General features: G+C 36.3%; 1 protein-coding gene across 1 annotated transcript in view; it reads left to right on the forward strand.

The window, feature by feature from the left end:
- Positions 1-20,567, forward strand: part of LOC128987157 (protein kinase C-binding protein NELL2-like) — an 81,906-nt gene that overhangs the window by 47,237 nt on the left and 14,102 nt on the right. Inside the window, exons 2-5 of the mRNA XM_054407893.1 lie at positions 15,740-15,915; positions 17,019-17,162; positions 17,694-17,887; positions 20,261-20,439. Coding sequence (XP_054263868.1) covers positions 15,740-15,915; positions 17,019-17,162; positions 17,694-17,887; positions 20,261-20,439 — 693 coding nt within the window. The remainder of the gene's footprint in view (positions 1-15,739; positions 15,916-17,018; positions 17,163-17,693; positions 17,888-20,260; positions 20,440-20,567) is intronic.

Genomic DNA, 20,567 nt, shown 5'->3' on the forward strand with positions numbered 1-20,567 from the left:
TCTGTTAATAGGCTAATAAAATTAGCTACTAGCCTACTGGCCTCGTGCTTCCAACTACGCACGCCAAATCGTGCAGCCTAGGTTTGTCGGGCCTCAGAGTTATTAGTAATATAACTAACTCTTGGTACAACGCAAAATAATAACTACTACAGTCAATAAATTATATTATTTGCGCTCTAGCACCTGCCCAGAACCGTCAGGAATACACTTTAATATTATTCCTGACTAATATAAATCCTAACTACCGTCAGGCTTTGACCAGCACGGTTACAACCCTAACTCTCGCAATAACATCAGGGATTAATATTCTCAAACTAATAATCTCAACTCCTTAACCAAAATATAATAAAAGTCGTCCACTCACCACAAGTGGGTCACAACACCCAACTTGAACGCCGACACTCACTGTCACCTTACACAACACCAACCACGACGACACCGATGTCACCCAAATCACTGGACGTCTCACTAGACACAAACACTCGCCTCCTCACTCTAAGAGATCCACCACTAGAATGTCCGTTCTAGCTATCCTGAAAATCTAGGATATCCCAGATTATCGGCACTGATAAGCCGGGTCAAAGGGCGCTCGCTTGCCTCGCTGCCGCCGCTCGCTCACCTCAACAATCGGTGCGCGGCCAAATAGCAAATATTTACCCCCCTAGGAAAATAACTCGTTACATCCCCCACTTACATCGGGATGAAAAAAAAGGAAAAAAAAATCTTTGAACTCCGTCCAAAACAAAATACTCCAACCCCTAACCCAATGGTGAACCCTACACCACAGGTCTCAAACTTAAAACAAAGAAAAACTCTTCTACTCGCCACTACCAGCCAACATGGTGCTGAATGATTTGTCATCAGGAACCAGACGGGGATTTCCATTGCAAGGGCCTTCGGGGTCTTCGTCACCAATTTTGACACTGTCCATGCGGCCACCTTGGCCAGAACAGTCATCACCCACGCCCATTCTTACTACCTCTGTCCCACATGTCACCAATCCAAGGTCTCGGATGACATCCATACCCAGAATCATGTCCGTGGTGAGAGTGGGGACATACAAGGCATCTCCTATCCACCGTCTTCCCGCAGCTTCTCCTGCTAGCCGAAACGAATACTCGGCCGTTGACTGTGTCCCATCTGCCATCCTTAGAGGAGCGGTAATCTTACAAGGCTCAATCCCCTGGCGTCGAAGATGTTCGGCGACTCCTCGCCCAACCAGGTTAACTACGGACCCAGTGTCCAATAACGCTTTTAAAACGCTGCCCATCAGCACAACTTCAACAAAGGGCCTTGTCTCCGAAACCAGCCGGTTCTCGTCTACTCCACCAACCAGGCTGTTTAGTTTTCCGAGCCACTCGGACCACTCTTCTGAGGTCGTTCGTTTTCGGTGGCCTTGCCCAGTTGACCTCCTGATGTCTGAGCTGGCCTGCCGTTTCCCGCACGACATCCACACTGGTTCACAGTAAGACCGGGTTTCCCACACCCAAAACAGGAGACGGTCCTCAGTTTGCCACAGCCTCTGGCAAAGTGACCAATCTCCTGGCACCTAAAACAACGTACATCCTTTGCATTATCTGCAACTTCCCTAGTCATTACGGGCCTTTGTTCACGGACCCGGTTAGAGTCAAAATCTACTCGCTGTCCAATCGACTTATCCTCAAGAAATGGTCTCCGAAAATAATGTCTTTCAACCGCGGCCGTTTCATAATATTTCTCAGCCTTCTTCTTGGGAACATAGGCGGTTTCCAAAACCAGCGCTACGTTTGGTGAAGGAGGAGGTCGGAAGGCGGCCTTCTCTCGCAAATAGGCCTCATAATCTTCAGCCAACTCAATCATCTCGGCCAGATTGCGGAAGTCACGCCGGCGTACCATCAGCTTGTACTCTGGACGCATATTATTGTAGATTAGGTCCAATCTACCATGATCTGACAACGTACCGCTACGCCTAAGCAAGGTACTTGTGGCAACAACGTAGTCCCGGAAGTGCTCGCCTTCACCCTGTGTCCTTTTCCGGATCTCCTCATCCAAATTCCTCTGATAACCAGGTGGGAGGAACTGGATCTCAAATTGATGCCGAAAAGCTTCAAAAGAATACAGGAGCTCCTTGCAGTTCCTGTACCAAAGAAGTGCTGAGCCTTGCAACAGCTCCGGCAGCGCTCTAAGCAGGTCCTCCGACGATATAGCGTACGAGACCATCAGCTCTTCAAGACGCTCCAGGAATGACACAGGGTCTCTACGTCCATCAAACTTCAAACCCCACTTTCGGACCATGTCACATATCTTGGAGCAGTCCTTCGGCTCCACCCTGCTGGCCCCATTCGAGAGCATATCCGATCCACGTGGCACCTCAACACTAGAAGGACGGACTGGTCTCTCTGAATGATCACTAGGTCGTTGCCATCCCTCGGGTCTACTTGGTAACCCAAAGGTAGGCATGGGAGCAGCCACAACAGGGGACATAGGGTTGGCGGGTCTTTCGAACCCATAGCCGACCTCATTACTCGGCGAGCCTCTCGCCTGTCGCACCACCGATGCCAGATGTTCTCTAAGAGTCCGGGTATCGGTCTCCGAAGACAACCCAAGGATCTCTTTAATCGCCTCTATCTCCCTGCTAAGTCCGAATAGTTCTGTTTGGCCCGATTCCGTATTACCCAGTACCTGAGGTACGGTTCTCGGGGGGTCAGGATGACCTATAGTTGTAGTAGCCGGCGGTACATATGTCGGTGCAGCAGCCCCAGCCGTACACAGCCTATCCTCGCTGTACCGACGGGCATTCCGCTGCTTCCAAAACGACGAAAATCTCTGCCGTAATTCCGCAGAAGTTCCAGTGGTCACCAAACCATACTGGTCCATCGTCCTCATGAGCTCCTCTTTCGAGAGGTCATATATCCAACCCACGCGACCGTCCCGGGGCTGCGACCCCAAGGACATAGTCGCTGGCGCGGAATAGGTCAGAGACGTTGTCACCGTCGTACCCACGACCGATGAAATAGTCGGCCAAACGGGCGCAGACGCAGGCCACAATGACGACGTCGTCATCACCGACAGTTCGGAGCTAACCCCAGAACTAGTCGTAGCAATAGCAGACGTAATAGGCGTACCGCCCAGCACAGACGTACTCGTAGTCACAACCATATTTAAAATTCAAATACCACGACTCATCCGCAAAAATAAGGGCAAAACGGATTAAAATCTATTTAACACCGTTGTAAATAAATCAAACCAATTATAGGTGTGAAAGTCAAACCACAAATACACAATAAGGGTTCTCACTCAAATAATATTCAACACTAAAGCTCAATTAATTGGCAAAATTAAAATTACTAACTAATATCTATGTATACAACCACTAAATAAATTAGGGTTTACAACACACCACGCTGTAACAGAAAACAGGTTAGGCCTACCCAACCGACTATAAAATCACAGCAGGTCTGCCTAAAACTCTGCACAACAGCTCAGGTCCGCAGCCAACCTGCACAAGTCCGCAGCAAATCTGCACGAATAAAATTATTTTGTTCGGGCGCCGTTAATACGTCAGCACCACTGCCAACCTAAGTCCCTGTTCGCAGGTGCCATCTTGCGACGCTACCTTCTGCACTGGGAAAATATAATATTAAAAGTGCAGCAGTCACAACCGTTTGCCGGGGATAGCTCAGCCTACAATGGCCGGGTAAAGTTCCAGGGTCTGCGATAAGGTCAGGGAAACCACTAGGCCAAAAGCCGGGTCTAACCGGTATAGGACTGGCTCATACAGGGGCACTGTGAACAAGTTAAAACAAGTCACTAAAACAAACGTGCAATAATCACTACCAGGCCTACACCGATTCTCCACAATCCTAGGGGGTCGTTGCTGACTACGCAATTCGGGCTTTGTCTTAACTATCCAATAGTTAAGCCCAGAGTGCCTAAAACACAGTGAGTTACACGACGACTTGCTAATAAAAACCACAACGCAAGTTATCAATAGGCGGGGTGTACTAGGCCACTAAACTACAATACACAACTCTAATGCCCAAGCTAAGAATCAAACAGTTCACTCAATGATCGTACCATAATAATATACAAGTACACTATAGGTAGAGTGACTACACCACTAGTAGCTGGTCTCAATAAATACCAAGCCAAACAAGCAAAACTAAATGGCAATTGCACTTTTAAAATATTGAGCTACTTAGTAGCAGTTAAATAAATATTAAATACGTTCCAAACACTAGATAAATATATTATCTGATAGCCGGTACTCCGCTATCCAAGCTACCAAGCTAACGTGTTGGATTACTAAGCAAGCTGTTCAGGTTAAATTAAAATAATTAAATGATTAATCAATACCAACCCTACTGCTACTACAACTACTGCTACTATATCAACGTTATATTGCTTAGCTGGGCTTCTGTTAATAGGCTAATAAAATTAGCTACTAGCCTACTGGCCTCGTGCTTCCAACTACGCACGCCAAATCGTGCAGCCTAGGTTTGTCGGGCCTCAGAGTTATTAGTAATATAACTAACTCTTGGTACAACGCAAAATAATAACTACTACAGTCAATAAATTATATTATTTGCGCTCTAGCACCTGCCCAGAACCGTCAGGAATACACTTTAATATTATTCCTGACTAATATAAATCCTAACTACCGTCAGGCTTTGACCAGCACGGTTACAACTCTAACTCTCGCAATAACATCAGGGATTAATATTCTCAAACTAATAATCTCAACTCCTTAACCAAAATATAATAAAAGTCGTCCACTCACCACAAGTGGGTCACAACACCCAACTTGAACGCCGACACTCACTGTCACCTTACACAACACCAACCACGACGACACCGATGTCACCCAAATCACTGGACGTCTCACTAGACACAAACACTCGCCTCCTCACTCTAAGAGATCCACCACTAGAATGTCCGTTCTAGCTATCCTGAAAATCTAGGATATCCCAGGCTTATCGGCACTGATAAGCCGGGTCAAAGGGCGCTCGCTTGCCTCGCTGCCGCCGCTCGCTCACCTCAACAATCGGTGCGCGGCCAAATAGCAAATATTTACCCCCCTAGGAAAATAACTCGTTACAAGGGAGAATTTCAACAATCAAATTTTAGTTTAGTGAATTCTATATTTAAATTTCCCATTCCCAGGGTTATTGACAGAAATTAATGATGCGATATTTATTAAATAAAAATACCACCACCACTTAAAAGAGCCTTTATTAAATTAGGAGCAAAGTATTTTCACTTTTATGAGTAAATGTTCTTCTTCAAGGATAAAACTTCAATTCGACTGTCAAAGGCAAGAATATTTGTTTTGTTGGCGAAAAGCTGGCTTGAGTAATTCATGAAATTAATCTCCTTTGAGTTCTGCGTCAAAGGAATTTCCTCAAAAATGTGTTTCTACAGTTTTATAGGTACTTTAGACTTATAGCAATTAATAGCAACTATTTTAGCAAAGAAACTTTGTCTCTATTTACCTTTATTACGTTCCCCAGGAGTAAATATAAATATATTCTACATAAGTGTAAGATATCGTTACCGATGTCTTGTACCGGCCGTGTTTCAATAAATCAAGTCGTGTTTTGTATCTTATACAACAACAATTAAAAAATTACTGATCGTTTTTTTTTTATAAGTGAATTAATGGTTTAAATACCTTTACTGTCAAAGTGATCCTTGTAGTCATAGTAGGCTACTGCAGTTTCGATACTTTCATGGTATCTTCTTCAGGCTAGGATATCATCTTCATTCGTTTTCACGAACACGTCATTTTCAATGAAATCCATTGAACACACGGACACGAACACGAAACATTTATACGACACATTAAACATAAACTAAAAAAAATGTATATTATGTATTCTAACAAACCAATCGACTGATGACAACCACAAACACACCATTAAATAACATCTGAAGAGAGAACAAGAACAAATTAAGTCATCAATGCTCTATTATCCTGTATCCTCCTTAAAGAACACTGTGACAATCAAGATATTCAGATCAAATTACGATGATCTGACACGATCAAACACGATGATGATGCGAAGTTGTACTGAACTCGGAGTAATAATTACAGTTTTAGTTTTAACATTTGAGTCACCTTTTCACTTGGTTGTTTTATGTGTTGTACGGTGGACAATATCCCTTCTCGGGGTTTTCCCGATTGTATTCCATGACCGGACCACCACTCTACCATTCCTTCCTTGTATCGTTGTCGTGTCCCGTGGTGGGTGTCGTACCGCGATCGTGAACCCCGACGGCAGTGCCGGGTTTCGTGTCGTTGTTTTCATTACCGGTAGTGCTTTAGTTTTAACGTCTGGGTGTATACAACGTCTAAATCTGAAGATCGTCCGCAGTCGACGTCGACACCTCGTGTTGGCAGCCTGAGAAGCAGAAGGAGAGGACCCATGACCTGGAAAGGACAAAAATTCGAGCCTCTAGCACTATTCTGTGAAACGAGAGAACATATGACCTGGAAAGGACCGAAATTCGAGCCTCTAGCACTATTCTGTTAAACGAGAGAACATATGACCTGGAAAGGACCGAAATTCGAGCCTCTAGCACTATTCTGTTAAACGAGAGGACCCATGACCTGGAAAGGACAGAAATTCGAGCCTCTAGCACCAATCTTAAACGCATCTGAAAGTTGGCGAGTGTGGCAGTTTATGTTTAATGTGTCGTATAAATGTTTCGTGTTCGTGTCCGTATGTTCAATGGATTTCATTCAAAATGACGTGTTCATGAAAACGAATGAAGATGATATCCTAGCCTGAAGAAGATACCATAAAAGTATCGAAACTGCAGTAGCCTAAGATAGTAAGACTACAAGGATCGCTTTGACAGTAAAGGTATTTAAACCATTCATTCACTTATTGAAAAAAGCTATTCAGAGGCTGTCAATAAAAATCTGTAATAACAAATAACGTAAACAATCAAACCGGTAAACCTTTTTTGACGCACTCATATTGGAAAAGCTTCTCTTTCAAACGCCTCTCACAATCATTCTGAACCTCTACAAAGAATTAATTAAAACAGAACACAGTCACTTTCCAATCAGCTTAAATGTACAAAAGGTAACCTAAAGTAATCAAATTGCACCGTGAAATGGATATCTTGCCGTTATTGAACATTACAAACGCCTCCATTTTAAGTTATCTTTTCTGTATCTTGTAATAATTTTATTCAGTGGCATTGTCTTCAATATGTTATTGTTCAAAAAAATTATTTATACTTTTCTTTTAAAACATAACATATGTTTTTAAGTTTAAATATTTATTTTTACTCGGATAAAAGTGCCAATGAAAGCGTCCGTTTGGGACGGGTTCCATTGTATGGTTTTTTTTAAATATACTCCTCCATATGCTCATATGTTTTAAAATATTCATAAAAAGAATCAGCATATTTCTCACCCTGTCCATAATAGCCTGAATATGCTTACTACCAAAAGATGAACAATGTAACAGTTGAGTTGTAAAACTCTACTTTTAAAATTCATGCACTTAACATTAAAGATTGAGTAAAATTGGAGGCTTATTGTAATATGTTTTATTTTACAGCAAGAGTTTTTCAATAAAATGCCGCCTAGCGTTAAATGCAAACACGCGGAGTAATATCAACTATGATTCCGTCCTAAATATGTGATATTTGAGGTGTGGAATACAGCTCCACTAACACAAATCCCACTATGGTATGGCGGTATTAAACCTGAGCTGCTCTGTTGACACATGAGCGTCGTACATTATTCAAAGGCTTTCTTGGTGTGGAAATATAACCGTCTTTTATTGTGCCTGTCTTTTTACTCAGATAAACTTATTTTTTAATTTTTTTTAAGCAATCAACATTTCTATGATATATATTTAAAGAACAGTAATGAAGTAATGAATAAATTGTATTTCGCTTACAAATATTTGTAAAGAAAACTACACTTTGTTATAATTTTGATTTCTGCTAAAACACATTTCTGTATCTTAGTTTGATTTGGCTACTTCAAGTGTATAATTCGCTGTAAACTCAATAAGGTCGTGATATTCAAGCCCTCACAAGCTATGTTGTTTCTGTGTTTGAAACGTTTTGACTAATATGCACGATCTTTACAACTAAACTATAAACGTGTTTGAAAACATTTATTTGAGTTAAGGCATTTTCTCTCACTTTCCTATGTTTATCAAAAGGTTAATAGCCTTAGATTACAGTTGGAACTGTGCAACACGAAAGTTTTGTAAAAGATTTAGCAGGTGTTTTATAGGATTTGTTCTATGGCGATTACAAATTCTACAGTTTACGAAAGCTAAGACCTACGTAATATAAAGTAAGTAAACGGACTGCAATTCCTTTAGTGAGCGTCATAAAGAGATTTACGATTACTTCCGTATGAACGATCAGATAGAATTGCAGTTGCCGGCGATCGAGAGAAACGTTACGTTTGTACGAGAAATGCTGTATTTTGTCAGCGATTGATGCACATAAGGCGAGAAATGTTAACTTTTGAAGAAAAGTGAAGTTTCATATCTTCTCGTACTAGTTATTACACGTTCTTTAAAACAAGACAAACAGGAATAAAAAAAAAATTTAAATAAAATATGCTGTAAAAACTTTACACCACCCCATTTGAAAATTGTAGGGGCAGAACTTTAAACAATACACACTTAATCAACACATCTCATTAATCCAAGGGAAGAACTTTTACCCATTTTTATAATGTGAGGGTAATTTTATTCAACCATATTGTTTTCTTTTGCGTAATGAAACCAACAGTTGTACAGAACCGACAATTATCTTTGCAAAAGTTCAATCAGCTGTAAGGCAGAATAAAATTAATAACTTAATCGAAAGTAATTGCTCTATCCGTGCTTTACAACGGGGTGACAATTAAGAAGATAATAACGTGGCTCTTTAAATATACTGTTAAAACAGACAGACCACCATTAATTATAGGGAGTAAACCCGATTTTACTACTTATTTTAATGAATCTCTTTGGCTTATGTATGTATGCAATCTTTGTGGCAAAATTAAAACTAATAACTTCATCTAAATATAAACATGAAAAATGCCAATGCATTAGTTGAATCAATAAAAGCTTAACCCTAGAGAAAGTAAACAATAATTGTACATAAAACAAATACACTATAACTATTATGAATAGAATGGAATTACGAATAGTATTAAGAATTTCAAATGTGAATAAAGACAACCTTTTAATTAAAGTTTGTGCCCTTAGGAGTATGCGGTTGATATGTGTGAGGTTAACGGGTTTTTCAAGTTCGTGTTCTCTATAAGCTTTATACTGTAAATAGATATGTTATCAAAGTCAATATAAATAGTGCAAAATGTAAACTTTGAGTTTTATCTTTTTGTCGTAATGGATACCAATCTATATTATATTGCCGAAATCACTATTCAAAATGTTTGGACTTAACATAAGGCATATTCAGGGGATTTAAAGGACAATTTAAAGGTGAAAAGGGAAAGTAGCATAGTTAGGTTAAAGAAATTTAGTAACTATATTGCAATTTAAAATAAACATCTACAATTCAATAATACCTGATTAAATGTACTATTATTGTCGAGCTAAAATACAATATTTCTTTTGACAGGAAACTATGATAAAGCCTTTTCAAGTTTTTCGAACAGTTACTATGTTAAAACACAGCGTAAATCATTAGAAAATCCATAACCATATTTAAAACCCAATTTTACCATCACAAATATTTGTTTGTTTACATAAAATGAATTTAATATTTTCGTCCCTCAGATAAAGGCATCATTGTCAGAAGCGATGAATAAATCATCGAATGTGTTCAGAAAGTAGTTTAAGGCGGCGAAGTATCACGACAAGATGTCAATATGAATATGTTGACTCTAAACATCACCCCTGTTGGCTCAACCATTCCCTTGCCTCTTCAAATCTAGCCAAAGACTCTGAAATATTGCAACAAATAGTGTTCTTGCTATATATATTTTTTAAACCACTATTTTTATCATTATTACTAACAGACTATTTTTAACCTTTTCCGATAGACTTTTTACAAAAGAAATCTACTTTTTAATCATTTATTAAATCATTACCATCCCTGAAAAGATTATAATTAATAGAATGCAATTGAAAAAATAGTATAACGAACTTAAAATTACTCCAATTAAGAAATATTAATTAAGAATGTATATGTGTCAATTTATTTTACTGTTTGAGTAATATAGGATGTACTTATTGGAGAAAATTGCGAATAATGATAATATAACAAATAATAGTGAAGTAGAGACTGGCTTATACATTACAAAACTTTGGCTTGTTTATAAATAATACAGGATTCGTCATAATTATTTATGTTGCAAGACTCTGAGTACATCAGCGTATAATTGCATGATTTGCAACAATTCACCTTTGAAATTGTTACAAAGAACGCATTCAGAAAAAAAAACACTTTATGAAAGTTTATTATACATTTAAATACATTATATCATAGAACTTTCTTCGCCTTCTATTGCACAAAACCTATATGATACGTGTGTAGTCAAATTTCTGAAAGACAAATGTTGAAGGAAGATGCACTTAACTAGAGAAGAAGTGTTGTATCATTTACATATCTCAGATATAAACCAAATTGGCATAGTACTATAACATATATGTTGTCATATATCTTTAATAAACATTATTTCACTGGAGTATACGAAACTTAAAATAAATTTGATATAATCATGGTACTCTCAAATTTAAATATTTATCAAGAAAGTTCAATGGGTGTCGGATTCAGCCAATGATATAAGTTTGAACTTATATTTAAAACCATATATATAAAACTAATATAATTTTGTGTGACATTTAGTGTAAGATAAAGCATGCAATATTAAGCGCATATTGATTATATGATTCATAGCAATCAAATTTCCTTGTATATCAATCTATTCATCGTAAAGTAGCAATAGCATGGTTTATATAAGGTTCTAAAATACTCGTACAGCGGGTAAAGCTGATCTGAGGAGTAAATTCAATGGACCGAGGAAATCTATTTGGAGATGGCATTTCTTGCTTGGAAAAGCAAATACATGATTTTTATATTTAATATATTTTAATACACTAAGAAGCTTTATAATGTATGTCTCCAACAAATCTGGGGCAAACGATCAATGTGATCAGTTACTCAACTGTTTTTATTTATTTAGTTGTTATTACCTGTGGCCAACTGCATTTGATCAATTCAAACAAGTATGAAAATTGCACGGTTTCCCGACGGTGTAATCAAGCTAATACATTGGTCACAATTTAGCATTATAAATAACATTTATGTTAAAGTCAACGTAATATCTAAACTTCTTTTATCATACTTGTATAAACAAATAAATACAAATTGTATGGCAAGAACATATTATGGAGTTATTTTGGAAAATAATAAGTAAAGCCATGTTTTTACTGTATTTTTAACAATAAACTTACGCTTAGGTTTGTTATAATTATTGACATTTATACCCTTCATCAGTAAATTGGAGTATGCCTACACACTATTTTAAATAAAAACATAACGTACGGGTCTAAGTAGTAATTTTTATTATTTACAAGAATTATAATTACTATTGCTTATAGTATTTTTCATTCAGGGGTGATAAGTGAGATATTTCGTAGTTTATTAAGTAAAAACCGATCTCAAAACTTATGTCCAGCAAATGGATACCAAAAAGACCAATTTTAACAGAATGAGATACTACTAAAATACATTTTCAATTAGGAATAAAAAAGCAAGAACTTGTATTCATGTTATACGCTTTTCATTCCGTTTTCCACAGTATTGTACCGAACACAAATGTACGGACAAATATATTTTTAAAAGAGGTTCATAATTCAATAATAGTAAAATATTTTTGTTTAACTGTCAACAATTGCATTACAATATTTATTCACCGTATTTTGCTAAGTGAGTTTTGTAAAAAATTGAACATCCACTTGTTGTTTAGTATTTAAACAAATAATTAAATTATCTAATTACCTTGAAACCCAATGTATTGCCTTGCAGAGCAAAGAGAGGGGTTTTTTTAAGATTCTCCAGTCCGATTTGATAAGAGGTAGACCAAGAACTCAGGTAATCGGTTGCAATTCCTTAAGTGTGGGTTGTAAATCTCAATAGAAGACCACTTTCGTATCCAACGCCTGTATTGAATCGATTGACGTTTCTAGCTGCTTTATAACAGTATCCTCTGCGCAGTAAGTAAAGAGAAGAGTTAGTTTACACACAGTTTCTAATGTAATTGGGAAAAGAAAAGAAATTATATATTAGGTTATACATAATATGACTTGTGAACTCCTGCCAATCATTATTTAGATACGTATGTGCTGCGTTACACAACTGGTGATATCTAAAAAAAACATTTCTATAATCACAATTATCACAATTGTCCTTGAGAAGATGTTCTAAAATAATTATCATAACAATTTTTTAAAGAGGAAATGGAAACGCGCACTGTTATAATTTATGCAGGAGAAAATTTTTGCTGTCCCAGGTTTACAATTCTAAAGTTCTCGTCGTCTAACTAATGTTGGTTCCTCGACTAATTTGGGATATTTAAAGTATAAGAGTGTAAGTGGATATCAATTACACCCTTTACGATTTACTAAAAAACCTATTTTAAGTACAGTTTTTCTAGTTAAAAGTAAATTTATATTTTCCTGACGAATATGAGTTTGTTTAACAAATTGTAATAAGCCTTTCATTCAAACATAAAAATGTTTCATAAGTGTTGTATCATTTTGCCCTTAAATAATAAAAGGAAGGATTTTAACAACATGAAAAATCTAAAAGTCCTATGAGGAATGTACGAAACCCTAATAAGAAAACTAGATTCAAGATTCAAGATTCAAGATTCAAATAGTCTTTATTCAATATATAACATATATGAAACATACATGTATCTGAATAGAGTCAAAATCTATATACAAATCATACACATTAAAACATAAATCTACACAAATGTCCATTATGAAAACTAAATGGAAATTCAAATGAAATATTTTGTTTTATCTACAAATTCTTGTAATGAATAAAAAGGATTTTTTACTAAGAAATCTTTTAAAAGTTTTTTGAATTTTTTATATTGTAACAATTTCAATCATGCATAGGTGGTTTTCTTTGTAAAATATTCTAATTTATGCTGAGGCAATCTAATTTTTAACCTAGTATTATAGTTATGCCCGGGATTGGAGGGTGTTGTTAGTTCCCTTTGTTTCAAAAAGGTTATGGTTTCAAGAATATATAAATTATACACAGTTAAAATGTCCAATTTACGAAAAAGATTCTTCACTGAGATGGTTTTCCGTAATTTCATAATAGTGCGAATTGCTCTTTTTTGCTGTTTAAGTACTTTATCAAGATTTGATTTTGTTGTTCCACCATAGACTGTGATTCCATATGAAATGTGGGATTGAACTAATGAATAATAAATAATTTTTAAAGTTTCCAAATCACAGACTCTGGACATCTGTCTCAGAGCATAGATACCAGAAGATAATTTGTTTACTAGGTGATTGATGTGATCATCCCATGAGAGATTTTCATCAATGATTAAACCAAGAAATTTAGTTAGGCCCACTTGATCTATTCTATCTGATTTTAAGAAAATATTTGGCTTGAATTTGACTTTTGATTGTTTGGCTGAAAATGATATTAGGTTTGTTTTCTTTTTATTTACTAATAGATTTTTTTGATCAAGGAACTCATGGATAAACTGAACTGTTTTATTTAAAGATTTTTCAACATAATCATGTGACTTTCCTGAAAACAGAATATTACAGTCATCAGCATACAGACACATTCCGGACAACTAATAACTAAAAACTCCGTTTTCTCCAATGTAATTTAGTGAGAAGCCCTTTATTACCAACACAATTCACGCTGACTTCTTGACTTTAAAATATGAAATTACATTAACTTACATTCGTAAAATATCTAAAAAAGGAATTTGGTTTTGTGTATACACAACGGAAATTAAATTCTAGTTTAACATTCACTTATTTGTATTTTTTGAAGATTAAATAACAATGGTGATATTGTATATTGTTTAGTTAGAATTAAAATAGTATATCGAGCTCATAATGTGTATTGTTATTCTTAGGTAATAATCATTTGATAACGATAAAAATTCTTAATCTTTGAGGACGAGGAATCAACTTTTACTAGAAGTTTAATTGTGCATGAAAAGGACCTTAACAAACTGTAAAAGTCTATTTCAACGCATTAGTTAATTATTACTTGGATTAACTCTCATAATAAAATGTGAAAAACCTGTGCTTTCAGACAGGCTTTTGCCATTTCGGTTAGTAGTAGGCCTACATAGTTATTGAAGAAAACACTAAGTTGAAAATTATTTGTCATAAACAGTGTCAAACCTAGATTTATTTGTGTAACTGGAAGAAAGAGAAACGAAGCTAGAAAAAACATGTTTTCTAAGCTGAGACAAGAACTAGAAACAACCCCCACTCCCTTACGGACCATTTCTCTATCATAGAATAATGAAATGATGTAAAGAATCCTTTTAAACCAGCTCCGGAAAAGGGATAGGGCAAAAAATGACAAAGATGGGATTGTGTAATATGAACTCAGCATGTTGTTTATAATATTTTTTAGTTTTTCTCGTTATAATAACGTAATCTAATGGTACTCCCTCAAGAAGTAGTTCCATGAACCATTGATAAATACTAGACTTTTGTCCATCATAAGTAACAATAGCCTACTAATACAAAACTAATGTAATTTCAATAGAACTCTGAATTACATTACTTTACTTCATAATTCCTTGGCCTTTTTATTTGTAAACTTTCCATGATTAGGTAGAATGAAAAAAATAGGCTTGTGAATTTCAGAAATAGTTTTGCTCTTTAGTTTTGCATTTGTTGTTTTTATTTATATTTACCTTTGAGGAATGCTGTTGGCTACATTTGTAGATAAAATGTAATACAATTATCTGCTTGACTTCTGAAAGCAAAACAAGTTTAGGTTGCATTTGCATTTTTATTGGTTTCCCGGGTTTTCCACCTCCTCAGCTTTTAAATTTTATATTTTTATACAAAGCGTAACAGATTCTATTAGCATACAAAGTTTGCGAGGTTATTACAGTTTAAATAAACTTCTTTGTATTAAGTAGGTATCAAAAGTAGCCAATGCATATTACCACAACAAGTTTCATCATTGAAAATATGACTTTTCTTCTTTATGCAATGTAGAACTAGTGCTAGAAGGGATGAATGTCATATTTATGATTAATACAATTTTGTAGTTTTCCATCGAATAATATGTGGTACTTGAGATTTTTAAAGTATTAATGGCATAATGCTAATCAATAAAATGAATGTCATATATGTATGTCAGTGGGTCTTAATTTCCGCTGGATTATGACAACTCCTTACTATAGTCGTTGTTCGTATGGATTTTCTAATCTTCAGCTAGACCCACACAGTTCTTAAAAAAGACACACCAAGAACTGTTTTTAATTCATTTATGATTTTCTACTAGATCTCTGTTTCTATGGTTAGGTAGATATCTCGCCTTAAAACGGGTTCAATATATTTTTTATTTTGTAAATTATGAGGAAGAATTACCTTTAAAACACAAACTTACTATCACCAAAATGTACTTTTACAAATGACTCAAGTTGTCATATGAATCATTAATAAACAACAGAAGGAGTAATTTTTATTAAATTCACGGTAATTTTTATTTAGTCATTAGTTGCTTACTAACTGGTGTTTTCCTGTTACAGGCGAGTCAATGTGTCGGGATTGGTAACGTCCCAATGTTGGGCGTCCGTGTCCCCACAAGAGTACTATGTTGTGTTGGCCAAAGTAATTGGATCACAACTTGTCAAAGCTGAGGAAAACGATGCTTCGGTGCTGCCATGGACCCCTGACACCGATCGTCTGGTCTGGAGATCATTAGGTAAACTACTTTTACCTACGACCGTTTTTTAAAGTAGCCATTTCAGTCCAGTTCTTAGAATTGAAAAGTTTCACTTTACAGCTGTTTACTTTCATATCCGCATAGTTTCATTTCATATCCGCATAGTTTTCTCATATCCACACAGGTAACGGACCAATGAGGTTCAAGTATTGAGAGAAAAGAATTAAAATTGTAATGCTTCGAACGTCAACTAATCAGCTGATCAGCTGATCAGTTGACCAATTTAATTGTTGATCCGACTTGTTCATGTTGATACTCGCGTATTCTTAATTAAGTTGGTGGAAGTCCAAAAATAAATGAAATATTTGCCGAATTGTACCTGATACAATATTATTTATGGTAAGAATGCTGCTAGCAATGTAATATTTAACGAAGTTTAACAAACACGTAATTACAGGAAATCAGCTGATTATACAAGTCGTTGCATCACTTTCAGTGACAATGGCAATACACGAAAACATAACCTCTCTAAAAAGTTATCATAAGTGATTGTTAGTAATTAAATCCAGATTGATAGTAATTAAAAAACGGTCGTAGGTAAAGTAGTGTACGCAACTCGCGTTAATAGTCTTTACGACACTCGTAGAAGTTTTTAAGGCACGAATTTTCTACTCGTGTCGTAAAGACTCACTTATCGCAATCGTTGCGTAAACTACTATAGTTATCCACATTTGATAGGTGTGTGACTAGTAAAACGACCCACTATACAATTTGTTACACTTAGGGATTTAATGAAGAATGTGTGATATATTTTATCGAAAGTGTGCCATTTTAGCGTTAGTCTTGGCTCAAACTTTCTAAGTGCTAACCATTGACTTGGATACTAGAATTGACATTGCCTCTATATGGATCAACTGGTATATACTCTATAGTGTTCCATAATATAATATAATGTTATAATATAATATAATACTCCATATGATATTCCAACGTTCTCTTTCATTCAAGAATTGACTATAATATTAACAGGTAAGTGTAATGTCTAGCACTATTCTCAGTCAAAGTAACTGTAATATTGTCATTAATTAATTAACGAATTAATTAAAAAGCTATCTCTAATACAAAGTTGTAACTTTGTACAGGATGGGGTGAGTGGATGGAATGGAGTGCTTGCAGCGCCTCGTGTGGCGAGGGCTCGCAACACAGGTGGCGAGCATGTCTACAACACGCAGGCTGTGAGGGATTCAACAAAGAGACTAGGCGTTGCAACATGTTCCCTTGTCAAGGTAATGTTGTCTTCACCTCTAAACTTAGTCATAGTTTATATAAATAGAAATATATAACAAGATTGAGGCTTTCATGGTTAGACTACTGTACTCTACACAGTATTGTTGTTTTGAAGATGGCCATGTTGATGAACAGCACTATTATGCATTTTAACAGTTTGTCCACGGGATGTATTCCAAAAATGTATGTTTGTTGTTCTGATCGATTGATGTTTCCAGGGTGAATCCCATGCTGCGGTATAGGTTGCAGTAGCAAAACAAAAAAAAGAAACGAAACCAACTTTAAACAGTTTTTTTTAATGCAGACACTTTCACTTGTGACATATTTTTGGGTGCATTAGCCAGCGTGTACAGTGTCACATGCAGTAACTTTGAAGTGTTAGGTTACATTTTCTTAGGCTTATATCCCAGCCGAACTTCGCGATATACTACTAGAAGTAAGGGTGTGTTGATCAAATGTCTCAAGGCTTGTGCTAAGTTTTGCGCTGATAAAGTTGTTTAGAATTAGTTATTCACGTATGTATATTGCAGGCGCGGTGTCGCCGCTGTCCCCGGAGCAGACAAGGTTCCTGCACGGCCAGTGGGGACGGACCCCGGACCGTGCCACGGCATGGAGGCTACGCCCCAGCACCTACCTGTGGCTGCCCGCCGCGGAACTGCCCACCTCGGCCCGTCACCTGCGTCGTCACTTCGCCCTCCTTGTCACTCTGCGACTCAACCCCAAGGTTTGCAGCACCTGCTGTACTTATCCGACCCAACACTGCAGACAAGTGTAGTTTTTAATCTATGAAAAAGTAACACCATTAACATTTTTATACCTCGATCAATAATCAAAGATAATACTCTGTTTCTAAAGCGAATGTAAAAATATATGTCAGTTATATATCGCCCAGTCAAAAATACAAACTGAAAACAATATTATTTTACAGTAAGATTTAGATTATGTTCTAGAAACGAGCTAAGTATACAAAAACAAAGGAATACACAATTAGTCAACAACTCCTGAGAAAAATAACTTACGAAAATGAATTGCAATGTTAATCCTAAAATATATAAAAGTTTAGAATCGTGGTCTTCTGGCGACGACCGTGTCAAAAATGATGAATCACTAACACTCACCGAAGTTTCGGCCTCGATACAGAGTGCCATCTTCAGGGCGACTTGACTCCGCACAGATGAAAAATCAAAAGTGGTTGGTGAGTGTTAGTGATTCGTCATTTTTGACACGGTCGTCGCCAGAAGACCACGATTCTACATTAAGTGACCGTGGAAGCCTATCCAGGAAAAATATAAAAGTTTGTTTGTATAAAACCTGTAAAAACAATTGAGATGTTTCATAAACCGTGACACATACTAAGGGCAATGAAAAAAATGAAACCAGAAGAAATATAAATGGATTTAAATTAATTTTCTAACTGGGTTAAAGATATGACACTGTTTTGCGTGATCCTCAATCTAATAAATGTATAACGAACGTTTAGTTAATATTACAGGAATACAGGGTGACAAAAAAGTCTGGAAACGGTTTGATATCTTTTTAACTAAATTCGTTAGAAAATTCAAACCTTTCACATCAACTTATATGTATTAAAACTACTTTTTGCAAGCATTACCATTTTTGTGCCTTCACCAGGGGACGGCCCATGAGGAGTAGGTACATAATCTTTAATGTAAGCATAGGTTGATATGCACATCATTTTAAAGGTCTGGTCAAGTAGAGTTCATTGCCGGAAACCGCGTCAAAAAAGGTTCATCCTTTACAAAATGGCGGCAGTCCAAAGTTCTTGCGGAATATTCCTGCACAGGCCTTAATGGTAAATACTCGTAGTCAACATTAGCCGGGAATTCTGAAACCCGATTAAATTTGTTTTGAAGATTGTATAAACTTAGTCTATGAGCTAGTTGACTTTAAAATACAATTTCAGCTCTCAAGCTAATGTTTAATACGAGTATTTACCAATCCTAATGTCTGTGCAGGTATATTCCACAAGAACTTTGAATAGCCGCCATTTTGTAACGGATAAACCTTTTGAGACGCGGTTTCCGGCAATGAACTCCACTTGACCATACCTTTAAAATGATGTGCATATCAACCTATGCTTACATTAAAGATTATGTACCTACTCCTCATGGGCCTTCCCCTGGTAGAGGGAAAAAAATGAAAATGCTTGGAAAAAGTAGTTTTTATACATGTAAGTTTATGTGAAAGGTTTGAGTTTTCTAACGGATTTAGTTAAAAAGTTATAAAGCCGTTTTCAGACTTTTTTGTCACCCTGTATATTTAATTATATATTTTTCTCTCTTCTTGTTTCGTTTGAGCGTATGTGTAATAAATCACGTGTGTATCATAATTCCAGAAATACGAAGAAGTGTCTTTATTTAAAGCAGTGTATGTCATATTTCTCACGAAGGAAGGATTTTAATAATTCTTTAAGTAAAATTACGTGCTGCAGTTAAATGAACTTATGTGATCATACATCGGTTTGTATTTTACCTGATATTTGCACTATCTCCTCTCTTCAGAATGAAAAACGTGAATAACCTTTAGCATTTTATAATATTAAAAAAAGACAAAATAATGGCAAAGTCAATCAAATTAAACGTTACAAAATGTCAGTGAAACGTTCAGAAGCAATTTCCTCACTGTCAAGTCACAAAAGAATGTTGAGCGACATTTTTATCTCATGTTACTTCTTTTACGATAATAATGCCCCAATAACTTGTGGTTAACCATTTTACATTCCTTGTTGAGTGCAAAAAAGATTGAAAAATATTTGTCTGTCGGGCACAATATACGGCGGTGCATCGATTAAATTGATATAATCTATACCCTAGTGTTTAATCTTTGGTATTAACTTTACTAAATTATTATTCTTAATATGTTCTCAGTATTCACTAGTGTTTATCCGGTAGGTCTATGAAAAATGCGTACGTAAACATGAAAGAAGCCATCAGGTGTATACGCGAAAAAATTACAAGAACAACAATGTAATAAACTTGAAACAACTAAATGTTCTGATTGTATTTCAGCAGAGAATATTTTGTTAAGTACAGTAGATGTTAAACGTTCAATAAAATGATGTGTTTTTTGTTCAAAGGAATCTTCGGCAGGAACCTTGTTCAGTTTACGATCAAGGAGACATCAAAATGCTTACCTCAGTGTGGAGCTAGCAGGGAAAGACAGTGTAAAGTTAGTTCACGCCAGCCACAATGGCACTCAGACAGTGACAATACCAGCGCCCCTGGCGGACGGACATTGGCACCACCTCGCCATCGGGTAAGTACCCGTCAAATAATAACCCAGGTATACCATTAAACCGGTTGGAAATTTGTGTAACAGTATTCATGTTTAACAACTACAGTTGTTAATGAAGCACTCAATACACAGGATAGGAGGCGTTGAGA

Source organism: Macrosteles quadrilineatus, unplaced genomic scaffold, assembly GCF_028750875.1.
Source record: "Macrosteles quadrilineatus isolate MER2022 unplaced genomic scaffold, UCM_ALF_1.0 Scaffold_2__2_contigs__length_208266976, whole genome shotgun sequence".
NCBI classification, from domain to species: domain Eukaryota; kingdom Metazoa; phylum Arthropoda; class Insecta; order Hemiptera; family Cicadellidae; genus Macrosteles; species Macrosteles quadrilineatus.